The 12,827-nt window shown below is 35.1% G+C and overlaps 1 protein-coding gene across 1 annotated transcript; it reads right to left on the bottom strand.

Moving 5' to 3' along the window:
- Positions 1 to 388: 388 nt before the first annotated feature.
- On the bottom strand, positions 389 to 12,771 carry LOC124446929 (leucine--tRNA ligase, cytoplasmic-like). The gene is made up of 33 exons (XM_046997813.1): positions 12,589 to 12,771; positions 11,896 to 12,012; positions 11,442 to 11,464; positions 11,256 to 11,337; positions 10,937 to 10,942; positions 10,728 to 10,808; positions 10,000 to 10,089; positions 9,353 to 9,444; positions 9,151 to 9,226; positions 8,974 to 9,086; positions 8,498 to 8,561; positions 8,352 to 8,419; positions 8,100 to 8,196; positions 7,853 to 7,981; positions 7,621 to 7,708; positions 7,470 to 7,546; positions 7,056 to 7,328; positions 6,534 to 6,619; positions 6,391 to 6,456; positions 6,144 to 6,226; positions 5,819 to 5,957; positions 5,335 to 5,424; positions 5,112 to 5,240; positions 4,565 to 4,616; positions 4,360 to 4,423; positions 3,780 to 3,892; positions 3,505 to 3,575; positions 2,905 to 3,136; positions 2,117 to 2,257; positions 1,769 to 1,984; positions 865 to 969; positions 679 to 786; positions 389 to 489 (listed from the first exon to the last, which is right to left on the bottom strand). Exons 1-32 carry the CDS (start codon positions 12,718 to 12,720, stop codon positions 691 to 693), a joined length of 3,291 nt encoding a protein of 1,096 aa, XP_046853769.1. The 5' UTR covers positions 12,721 to 12,771; the 3' UTR covers positions 389 to 489; positions 679 to 690.
- Between the last annotated feature and the right edge of the window lie 56 nt (positions 12,772 to 12,827).

Genomic DNA, 12,827 nt, shown 5'->3' on the forward strand with positions numbered 1-12,827 from the left:
GAAAAGAGTGCCATGACGGGGGAGTGCAGTAGTTCCAAAAACATATAACATTGGAGGACCAGGGAAGAACCATCGAGCAACGAGCTAACAATGGAACTAACCCGACTCAATGTGACGAAAAGTTATTTTTGTTTGCTTATTCATCGCACTCCTCCTCATCGTGTGGACTTAATAATAGCAAAATTTTAAACACCACACTGAACACCTTGGAATATGTAATTACTTACAATTAATTACTTACGCGTACAGAAAGGCAACATGAACGAAACGCAAACGATGGTGGACAACAATTGTTCGTCCATTTTTATGACATAAGGTCGATTCTTCTTCAAAAAAGAAGTAAGTATTTTGGAAGTGAAATTGTAGAATAAAAATGCATCAACTTGTGTTCAAAGAAAGGACAACCGTTAATTTATTAAAACAAATTCCATTAGAAAGCTATCTAACTATAAGAAATTCTGCAACTTGTCTCACACATTGTCCACCAATCTAGGAAAGATACATTCCAAATATCAAAGGGTACAAAAGTGGCGTGATCCTAAATCATATATGATATATTTACTATCACAAAACAGCACAGAAAATGCATAAACATGTCGTTACAGAATTAAGTATGCTCAAGGTAAACCGAAGATGAAAACACCCAGGTGTTCTGGAAGAAAAAATCAACACACTTACAACATGTTTTCTTCAAGCTTTAAATACAGAATACGGTTTCCCTGGAAGGCAGTCTTCTTTGATTTTATTATCACCTTCAACCGCCGACTTCAATTCTATTGAGCAAAGCTAAAAAGCAACGTCGAAAAATCCTTAGTGATGATGAAATCTGAAACGATCACTTGGCGAAAATATAACAACACTTACACCGAGTGATTTTGTCAAATACTGGATGTTAGCATTCAAGACATTTCTTTCATCAAAACTCAATGTCGTATCCAAAGCTTCAATTCCTTCGCTTTCAACTTTATTCTGGAAAATAACGAAATGTTTCCTATAACCTTTCTGCAACATTTTCAACAAAATAAACCTTTGGATGTAAAATATGAATCCGCAAGATTTGCTACTTTACGTGCAAACAATTTCTATTACGGTGAGAAAATAGTGGGACAGTTAAGACTGATTTCCATTCAGTGCAAATTGTCGCGCGATCGACTTTTTGAGATCACTTTCTTTTGAATTGTGTGCAGCAGAGTGAAACTGTTCCGGTCGAGAGCTTACAATTGAAAAGAAATGATCGGAAAAAGTCGATCGCGCGACATTTTGCACTGAATGGAAAGCAGTCTTTAAATGGCTTGCCAACCCCTACCGCTGTTTACGGTAAGTGGAACCTATCCTCATGCACACTTGCTTGAAGAGTTATCCATTAAAGTAAACATTGAATCAACGAAGGAAACACAGAAATATTGGAGGAAGTATTGAATCAACGGAGGAAACATTTAATCAATAAAGGAAACATTCGGTCGATAAAAGAAATATTGAATCAATAAAGAAAACACTGAATCGATAAAAGAAACATTGAATGAATTGAGGAAACATTCAATGAATAAAGGAAACACTGAATCAATACAGGAAACATTGAATCAATACAGGAAACATTGAATCAATAAAGGAAACATTGAATGAACAAAAGAACATTGAATCAGTAAAGGAAACATTGAATCAATAGAGAAAACATTGAATGAATAAAAGAACATTGAATGAAGAAACAAGAAATCAATAAAAGCAATGTTGCATCAGCAGAGGAAATGAAATTGAATTTCACGCACACCTTATAGTTTTGAATAAACGGCATAAGTTTCTTCATGTAATTCTGAACCTCTGGAATATCTTTCATTGCCTTAACGATTTCTCGATTATCAGGAAATGATCCACCGTTTATTTCATACATTTCCTTCAACTTTTTCAATGTAAGCTCTTGCCATGACGGAAACGAGTCAGCAATATAAATAATGCCCTTCGTTGGTTGGACTGCGGGAGTAGCGTTCTAAAGAAAAAATAAATGAGAACTTCTTAAATAACCTTGCAATGACATGTTTTGACGTATTCCAGTTGTTGTTCAGTCAGTGGAAAACGTAGCTATGCGTTCGTACACGAAACACATGAACCATTTGCAAACCTTTTTTCCTCTCGACGTCATCATGGATTTGATCCTTAGGCGAAATTCGTGTGCTGAATCAGCAATGTACGACGATGCTTTTAAGTAGGATTTGTTCACCTCCTGATGTTGAGGCCAAGACGCAAACATGATGCTGTCCTCCTGAGTAAAAAAAAGTAGTATACAAATAGGATTTCAAGACTTTATACGCTGAATGTTAAGAAAACATCACGGAAAATCTACGAGAGACAGCCTCATACGTAGTGGCGGAACCTTTGGGCTACACTGTGACGTCAAGTATAGAATATGTTCAAATATTTGTGCGCAATCTTTCAAAGAAATTATCCTTCGTTGAATCATCTTAGTCATAAACTAACTCGGCTTTTCATGTGTTTGTAAGTATCATGGACGGGAAATTATTCAACATACAGCAACAAATTATAGTTTAATTTCAAAGATGCTGTGTCTATTTCCTTTAATATTTTTTGTACAGCATAATACACATGCCAAGGATTAAGACGTTTACCAATCCACATTGACAAAGCGTCACACTTCCATTTTTGAACACTCAGGACCCAATCATACTGCTATTCATTAAATAGTCAGTTTTTAAAATATAGAAAACGGTTGGTACTTGGTAAGTTGACTTAATAAAGATAAAACAGTTGTGAAATGCTCGTTATAAAGGACAAATCGAGAGTAAGTACTGCGTAGATACATTTTATGCAAAAAATAGGACAGTAACAGGAACTTTTAATAAGAGTAGAAAAACAGTAGCAAGCTATTGCATGAAGAAGTTGAATACTCACGTGACCAATCAATCTCCAGATATGTTCACAAATATGAGGACATATAGGCGCAAGCATCAACACCTGAACCTCTATAAATCGAAACACAAGTTCGCGGTGCATTCCGTTCATCGACATTTCTCGATAGCGATCTCGAGCAGCTTGGAACTCGAAGAATGACGATTTAACAACTTCTCGATAAAGCATGTTCTCGTAGTTTTCCTTCGACTTAGCAATGGTATTGTTTATTTCACTGAAAATTATGTAAAGCACAAATGTAATGCATTTTTTGGCAGCTGAATTAACGCCTTTCAGCAGTAAAGTATCTGTGTCATAGAATTTCTATACGTGATGTCAGAAATACCAAAAATCCAGGCAGCCGTCATTCATTTTGACAGCAAACTATATTAGCAAATTAATCTACTTTGTCGGGTACAATCATACAAGAATGACTTGCTATCCATATAATAGGTTATTATTGATATCAAATTGATTCTTATAGAAATGATGAACCTTAATCAAGCGAGTTCGAATCTTTTAACCTTTTCATAGTACGAGAACATCACAACTGATCACAACAGACCAGAATGTTATTTCATTGATATAAATAAATCAACTCACTTTATGAAAACCAAGTCTTGAAATGATTCCATCGAGTCAACTCTAAGATTATCTTTCAGTTCAATCATTTCCTACCGAAATTAAAAACATAACACATTTCAGGTGCAGTTCTGAAACTAAACATGCTGATCACACAGACAGACTATACGTACATCAAAAAAAAAGTCAAAAAAGAGATTTAGCTACTATTAAGTTAACCATTGCATTCTTTTCAAAAACATTACAGAAGGTGAGATGGATGATTTTGGCATGGATATGAATGTTGCATAAAATACCTTAACCCACTCCAGAAATGTATACAGTCGCAAAATACCACCATCTGCCATTTTCTCGACAAAATTGGCGTCTTCAATTGTATCGCCAGCATCGGCAAGGGCTAAACGCAAACCTACAAAAAAACGCAACCAGAGAATTGTAGGGAGTCATAAAAAGTTCATATTAATATGATCCTTGTTTTAAATTAACATGAAAAAACACCAATGATATACGTATACACGATTTTCCATGTCAATTACCAAACTTTTCCTTGTGCTTGATGAATGAATAAAAAAACCGCTATCAAAATCATCACTTTTGCTATGAACGATATCAGCAATCTTAAACTTTTGAAAAGATCGAATTTTTACTGAGGTTGTGGAAGAATCTCTCTCGCATTTAAAAATTGCCGTAGTTAAAATGACGAAACTTAAATGCTTGGTGAGGAGTGCTCAGGAAGGACTGAGAATTACAAAGTCAACAAAGCCTCGTGTTTCATTCAGATTCAAACACTGATTGAAAAATCACTGAGATTGAACATCCGCAATTGTAGCTAAGTAGTTCAGTGAGTCGCATAATAGTTGCGAGCATTTACAGTACCATCGGCGGAGAACTTTTTCACAGCTTGTTCCAAAGTCAAAAAATTTCCAGTAGACTTGGACATCTAACAAACATAAAAAGGAGCTGACTGAAGCATCTTGTATGCACCATAACCGTATATTTGGCGTAGCATAATGAAGATACGTAAGGCTAATTCTAGGCAGGATTTCTGAAACACGATTGATAAATCATAAGAGAGCACTACCTTTTCGGAGTTAAGCAAGATGTGGCCATTTGCTCGCACACTGACAGGCCATCTATGATCAATGGAAAAGAATTCAGAGTGAATAATGAACTTTGAAGGAAAAAAAATAAAAACAATAGTGAAACGCTCGAGAAACCAAACTAGGAATGAAAGGATAGCACAAAGTTTAAAAAAACTACTGCCTATTGGCTCGTGATTTTAATCAATCATAAAATGTTACACACATTTACTTCAATTCTTCACTGAGTTGAACATGCATTGACTTCATGGAAAATGAAAAAAATTTAATAAAACCTATCACAACCTAGTCTAAATAGCCACTCGCTGTTTCACACTTCAAAAAACTGACTTAAAAAAGTTCATCAATGAGTATTTTAGTGAAACAAAGAACAATCGACACTCAAAAAAAAGAAACAAAACAATATTTAACCTAAGCAAGCAGAGAAGTCTCGACAAACAATGATTTGCATTAATTACTTCATTTTTAAAGCACGTTATTTGGTATTTAAAGTAGAGCGTCTAACCATACGCACTCCTGAAAACATACCTTTCTGGTTCATCCTTCCAAATAGCACAATGGTTGTAGAGAAAAAAGGTTAAATGATTTGGTATCAGATCCTTTCCAGATACGCGAACATCCACAGGATACCAATAATGAAATTCCTGACGAAGCTTTCTGCAACACAATATTTTAGACATAAAGCGCTGACACAGGCATTCAAAAGCACAAGATATTTTCGTGCGATCTATTATTATATTAAGAGTCTTACGTTAAAGACGCCATAGGAATGTCCGTTGTAGGTTTCGCGGCATTTTGAAAAAATATATAATCCCAAACTTCTTTAGTCATCTGTTCTGGTCTAGAACAATTAATCATCAAAACAAGGCAGTCGAAACTAAAAACAATCTTCGTCGGACAAAAAGGGAAAAAACTCGAAAAAACTATAAAAGCATTCGCTAAGGAAAAATAATGGACACTGACGAACAATTAAGAAAAGTTATGTTATGACTTTTGCAAGAAAAGCAACAGATTATTTTTATTTACATGTAAGTTTTGTCTTGGAAGACAGAATGGATGATGTGACAAGCATGATGGACATATTGATAATTAGTAGCCCATGCATGACATTGTACACGAGCTAGATTTGTGATTGTGACAGGTTTGATACCTTGAGACCAATCAAGAAGAAGTGAAGATGTATTACGGATTAAATTTGAAAAAAAACTACAGGTAAGTAGATTACAATGACATACTTAATACCAAGAGGACCAGGTACCGAGCCATCTAATACACCGCCTTGAAGAAGATATGCCACGGAATAGTAAGCCATGTATATTGTTGAATCTGACAAAGATTCGATCAAATACTGCTCGTCCCATGGTAATTTTGTGCCTGAAATCAAAATATAACAAAATTCAATTGAATTTAATCGAAAATAAAGTCAGTAACGATTGAAAATATTTCTTATTATGTTGAGGTTCAAATCAATATCAGCATTTATTGTTCCATTCTCGGAACCAATCATGGCAGCTATAATATACGTATATATATATATATATATCGATCACGTGACCATACCTAAGCCATACGATCTTGAGCAGGCATGCTCGTGTAACCAATCAAGGGTCGCTTCAAAATTTCTTCGACTCTCTTCCACATATCTGTAGAAAGCAGCCAATCACTTATAGTCAAAAAAAAGGATCGAGACTAAGCTAGCATTTGATTTTAAATTGAAATACAAAAATAGCACAGCACATTTTCGTCAAAGGTAGACAAGAGCAACAGAGGTGCACAAGCAGAAACCATTAAAGTAATAGATACAAACGTATTCAATTTTTCTAAAGCCTTTCTTGTCTTGTTTTTCCAATCGGAATCACCATAATCCAAATACCTACAAAAAATTCAAACACCGGCTACTCGTTTTTCATTTTAAATATTTGCTGAACTATGAAGACATTCTGATCTGACCATTGATCACAGAGAGCCACAACACATTGATCGCCAGAACGTGAGACAATGGTCTTCTCGGGTTCCATGTAAAGTACGGCTTCATTCTAAAAACACAGCGATGAATTGAAAAGGGAAAGTTGGCGGATATCAAAAAGACGAATATAAAGTTTTTCGTTAGATTTAAAGATTTTACATAGTTTTGCGTGGTTGAATAGATAGAGTTTTCTATTCAATCAGTACTACTGGCATAAGTATCCAGCACAATGTTTAGTATCCGTGAGATAATATAATGTCTTTAAATGTAGATCGTCCAGGTTGGTATAGTCCTGACTTTTTTGTCTCTGAAGATGACTACCGCTAAGGTTGCCGAAACGTCAGTCAACAACAAAAAAAACAGTCCTTCTCAGGTCTATACCAACCTGGACGATCTACATTTACAAACATGTAACGATACTCACGGGTTCAAACCATTTACTTTAATATAAAGTCTATTTGCAAGCGTGGAAGAAAACCCAAATTATGAGACAAAACTTTTCTAACCTGCTTAATCATTTGATCTTGCACGAGTTTCTTGGCCTCGTGAACAAAAAAGCCTTTGAAATCACCAACCAACATAACGCCTTCATAAAATCCTTTCTTGTACGTTATTTGTTTAGCTTCGTCAAGACGATCTCGCTCATTTTGACTCTTGATTTTCATATCCTCGCATATCTTTACCGCAGCAAGGTTACCAAAGTCTGGTACTTCGATGATGGGTATGGGATCATATGGTAGAACCATTTCATCTGTAACACCATACTTTTTACGAAATGCCTACGGATATAAGGCCCAATATTATTACACGTACAGAAACAAAAGTAGCTTCTTCGTCAATCTGTATAAACGTATCTAAATCATGCTTTTCTGATTCCCTATCGCTTAAGTCTAACATATATAAATTTACATAACAATTACCTCTTTAGATTTGAGATCTCTAAGTGCAGCAAAATCATCTGGTGCATCAGAAGGAACAGATGTAACTATACCAGTACCTAGAACAAATACACCTTGTTTAACATTTTATACCTAATTTCAGACACGTGTCTTATTCAAAGGTTTCGGTAACCTTTATCCTCTTTAATATTAAGCATTGGCAATGTATAGATGACAGGACACGACGTAAGAGGGGCTTTCAATGGAAGACCCATGATATCCTAAAATATACAGGAATACTGCATGATTTTATTTGTAAGCTTGCAACCGTCTACACTTTTATAAAAAAATGTCCATGTCACTTGTGTCGACAACATTTTTGATTTTCAAATCCCTGCAAAAATCTGAAAATAAAATCCACTTACCTGCCCAGTAAGTTCTATTAAAACTTCGTATTTTCCTTCGTCGGCAGTAAATCCTTGATAAGACATGTTTTGAGCGGCTCTCCTTGTACATATGAAAATCTCTTTGTGCACGGTTTCAAAAGCAATGTACTAAGAAAACAAAAAAATTCTGTTCAAAAAATTCCATTCCCATCAACAACAACATAATACCACTGCACAACTGTTCCGAGGATTCCTCGTTTATTGGTTTGCACAAATTACATCTTACCTTCATATCTGGCCTCACGAAGCAGTTCGTTTGGCCATACATTGTCTCTGGACGCAATGTGGCTGCAACCAAATAAACATCTCTTCCCGATAACGAACTAAGTAATGTATGTAATTAATGAACTCAGATGTAAGATATAGGTGATCGCTGAAACTTGAAACAAGGACTAGTAAACATTTTCCCAAAGAAACGAAACGTACGTTGTTGACAAACTCAGACTTACGTAGCGCATACATAAACAATGCAACTTACCCGAGTTTCTCTTTAAAGGGCTCGATTACTTTCATCTTAATGATTGTATACTCTTGAGGACCGACACCCTAGATAAACCAAGAAAATAGAGACGTTTCCCGGCCACTTGATAATCAACCTCACAAGTTTTCATATAAGACATTCACCTCTCCACTCAGTCGATCATGGTCCATACAGGGTTGGTTATCCTTGGGTGAAAATATCGTATATCTATAAGAACAACATCGTGAAAACATTAAGAGCCGGGCACCCTCAATGACTCGACCGGAGTGAGAGAACAACTGATGACATACTGTGGTATAAAGCCTACCCGAACGTAGGATTTCATTCAAAATGCTAAATATATTATGAGCGCTCCCACACAACACATGGACGAAAAATGGATAAAAATGCCGATTAGAGCTGAGAGATTGTCATGTTTTATTAACATATTAACCACATATATAAATTCTCTTTGAAGTTCTTTGACCGCTTACTCTGAACCAACCTACGTAACATTCAATTTAACTGTAAAATGAGTTCACACATTTATTCGTACACATGCGCCGTTTCCGTTTTGATTACCATAACATTTGCGAGGCCTCTTACAACCTCCAAGTCATAGAAAGACGGGTGATGGTACCTTTTGCCAAATTTCACCTTTCCTCGATCTTTTAAGGTTAGAAAATGCCATCGCACAAAAGAATCATAGTAAGGATTAACATCAGTGGTAATGAAGGAACGCCTCCAGTCAACCTGAGAATTACAAAGCTCTCCGTCTTTATCAACAACAGGATAAAACACATGTTTGTGAAAGTACCTTCACTCCCATACTTTGAAGATCCCTCATAGCCACGGGAGGGAAATATCTTAACCAAAAGTCAGCATCAGCAAAACTACGTAGGAAAACGTTGAAGTTTGAAGAATGATTTGGATGAAGCACAAAGTGTTTTAACAGCTGAATTTTCAGCATACGTATGTCTGCTTTCTCAATTGTGCAATTACGTACAGTATTAACTTACTTTTTGATACTATCGTCATCCAAACCCATGTTCTGCATGATCTGCCATTGGTAATTTGCCTTGCCAGTTTTTGCAGCTACTTTACTTTTCACCTTCAATGATAAAAAAATGTGAAAAATGTCGCAAAATCGAAACGATGATACAAAATATGGAATGAAAACACGATTCACACATGTCAATCAAATAAATGACAGCATTATTAATCAAACGCAGAACAGCTGAATTAGACAAAAACGTGAAAGCAGCATTAACGAGAAATGAAAACATTATCGATGAAATGCCTGCTGCGGCATTTATCAATTTAGATCAAAAATATGAAAGGTACATTAATCAAAGGCATGCATCATAATGAAAATCTTTTGCCAAACAGAAATGAACTCAACTAAGTGAGAACACTAATCACAAGTACACTATAAATAGCAACATAAACGCCCAGTGTACGTACCACGAAATTTCTATGATAATTGCAACATGCTTATACGTAGAAAAAGCAATAATATAAAACATATTGCATTTAAAGACTGGTGTGTTAAGCAGGCAGAACACGTTTAACAGACATTTATTGTGTGAAAGAAGGAAATAAAACCATACTTTCAGAATCTTCAACTTTCTCTATCCGTATTTTGCGAAAAATAGTAATAATTTACCTGCTTTTCTTCAGCCGGTTCTGTCTCTTCAGGAAACTTGGGAGGACACCCAAAGTCAGCAATTTCACGCTGCAATTTATCTGCGCATGCCTAAAACAGAAGCATCTTTTTGGACTAATTACGTAGCTAATTACATTCACACCGGTCAAATTCATGCAATTAATGGATTGAAATGGTAAATCACATTCCACTTAAGGCTTATAAATTACGTATACATTGAAGCTGATCGATTCTTGTATGTCTACCAGGCACAGGTCATAAATGAATTCATAGTTTATTATAAATATCGTAGTCTCAAAAGTAGCCTCGCTTTGAAAGTAACCGTTCTCTTGAGAGAACATAGCCGCCTTTTTTAACACAGACTAAAGAATTGCAAAAGTAACCGCTCTCTCAAAAGCAACTACCCTCTTTATTGAGCTTTCAAGAGCTTTACAACATTTATACTATTATCCAAAGAAAACGTTCATGTACATTTGTGTCAACTACTGTACCACAACCTTACACAACTTTAAATGCATTGAAAAACATGGTTTGTACAGATTGAGTTAAGAGTTAACCATTGGAGTTCTCCAATGCTAAAAATTAAAACTCGAAATTAAGTGCCCTTTTGAAACTAAGCACCACCTCCACCACCCGAAAAGAAGGCACACCTTGAGGCCACTAATGTGTAAGGCATCCAGGGCAGTTCCTTTCATGACTTTAAAATGTATCATAGCTAGTGGTATTACCTTTATTGGCATCCCAGTACAATGAAATCCAAATGGAAATAAGCATGCTTTGCCTTGCATGCGCTGATAGCCAACTGCAAACTGAAAAATACAACTGATCAGAATTTGACTTTTGAGAGTTGAATTACTATCCCAAAACAACAAATGCTGTCTGATGAACACATGATGCGCAAATTTCTTTTTCACAATCTATCAATAAAAATACTGACCTCACACTAGTATGAGCACACAACCAGAGATAAAGCATGATTAAAAAAAAGAAAGATTCAATGTTAATGAACAAGTAGCAATGCATGCTCAAATAACAAAGTAAACGCAGTAATTCTTAATTGAAAATTGGATTTCATTTCTCAAGGCGGGTTCAACAATTTTTAGTGGGACACATGCAGTCTAACCATAGGAGTTGCAGATAAGAAAATGTTGATGAGATTGAACATTCAATTCGTATCAAAGTATATTTCAGTTGAGTTAAACCTTTTTTAAGAGTTCTAGCTGCCCAAAAAAAATCAAACACTAACTTAGATGTACCTTAGACATTGAGTATGTATGTCCCAAATGAAGACAGCCATTCATGTAAGGATATGGAAATGTAACAAAGTACTTTTGTTTCCTAAAGTAGCAAACAATGGTTGTACAAAGACCATAACAGAGATCAAGGGAATCATATGACAAAAGGACATGTTAATTCAAAATAAATTTTCAAAAGCAAATAACCTTTTAGCTTCTTCAGAATTCAACTGAAACAACACAGAAAAGAAAACATAAAAACAGTTAATTGAAGATTGAATATAAAATTTACACAAAGGAATACAATTATGAAGAAAGATATGAATATGTATGTATCGAATAAACAACAAATAGGCTATTGTTCTTCATTGCATTACACCAATTGTGCTTGTTTATGCATTACAACATATTTTTGTGACATGAAAATTATTTCCAATGCAGTTGTATAGCAAAGTAATTCATTAGGTAAGGAAATAAGGTATGTACAAAGATCATTGAGCAATACAGTTTTGCCAGGCAAGGGGTAGACAAAAAATCCTTCACTTTTTGAAGGCTCATACTTGATTTCAAAGTATTTTGGGAGCTAGTAACCAGTCCTTTTGCAGAAATCTTGTTACAAAGTATATCTTCTAGTAATTTTCAACTCGAAATGGGCAATTACCTCAGGTGCATCCACCTCAAAAATTTTTTTCTCTTTCCATGACTTCTGAATCTCGACTTCAATTTCTCTTAAAGCAATAACTTTTGCATTGCTTTTGCGTTCTGATTTGCCTTCCATCTAAAACACATGCGTTTTGTGTTTCAGACAATGCACATTGCTTTCATAGCACTTTGTTAGTTTGGTAAAATGTTCAGACCTATGCAATTTTAACCTGTTTATTTATAATCCTATAAATATGATTCAAGGTCATTATCATAGTGAGTGCACTTTAAAAATAGTTCTTCCTGTGGTACCAAAAAGTCATAATTATGCTCTTATTATCCAAGGCAATTTGACATTTCATGCAAAGACATATAAAACACCTACTATCATTGTCCCAATCAAGTTGATTTGCTGTGATCACTAGTATTATGATTCTTAAGCTGAAATCTCAGCATGATCGGCAATATCAGTGAAGATCGAAATTTACAAGATAGTCTTATTACAACTTTTACCAGTGTGTAATTGTAACATTTTTGCCATTTGCTACAAATAAAATTTCCTAGCTAATACACTAACAAAATTTTTGACGCACGTCAACTTTCAGGCCTTTTCATGTAATCTAATCCTGCTTGTGAGTTGTGATTCATTGATTCAATGAACAAATTAACTATTTGCAAACTATGCAGACAGAAAAAAATAGTTATTTCATACCACAAAAGATCGACGTAAAACGAACTCGAATCTCCTACAAGATAGCGTTATGCAAAGATCGACCAAATGTTTTGCTTGAAAAAATTGAAGATCTTGTACATACACAAAAATCTTCGAGGAGTTAGTGCACATTCATAAATTAATAGCCCATTGATCAAGCAGAACTACAAATGTACGATGGGAGTTAATTAATACTTTATGTAATTTTTAAATTTAAAAACGAGGCAGCACGCTATTCT

Source organism: Xenia sp. Carnegie-2017, unplaced genomic scaffold, assembly GCF_021976095.1.
Source record: "Xenia sp. Carnegie-2017 unplaced genomic scaffold, XeniaSp_v1 HiC_scaffold_22, whole genome shotgun sequence".
Classification (NCBI taxonomy): Eukaryota; Metazoa; Cnidaria; class Anthozoa; order Malacalcyonacea; family Xeniidae; genus Xenia; species Xenia sp. Carnegie-2017.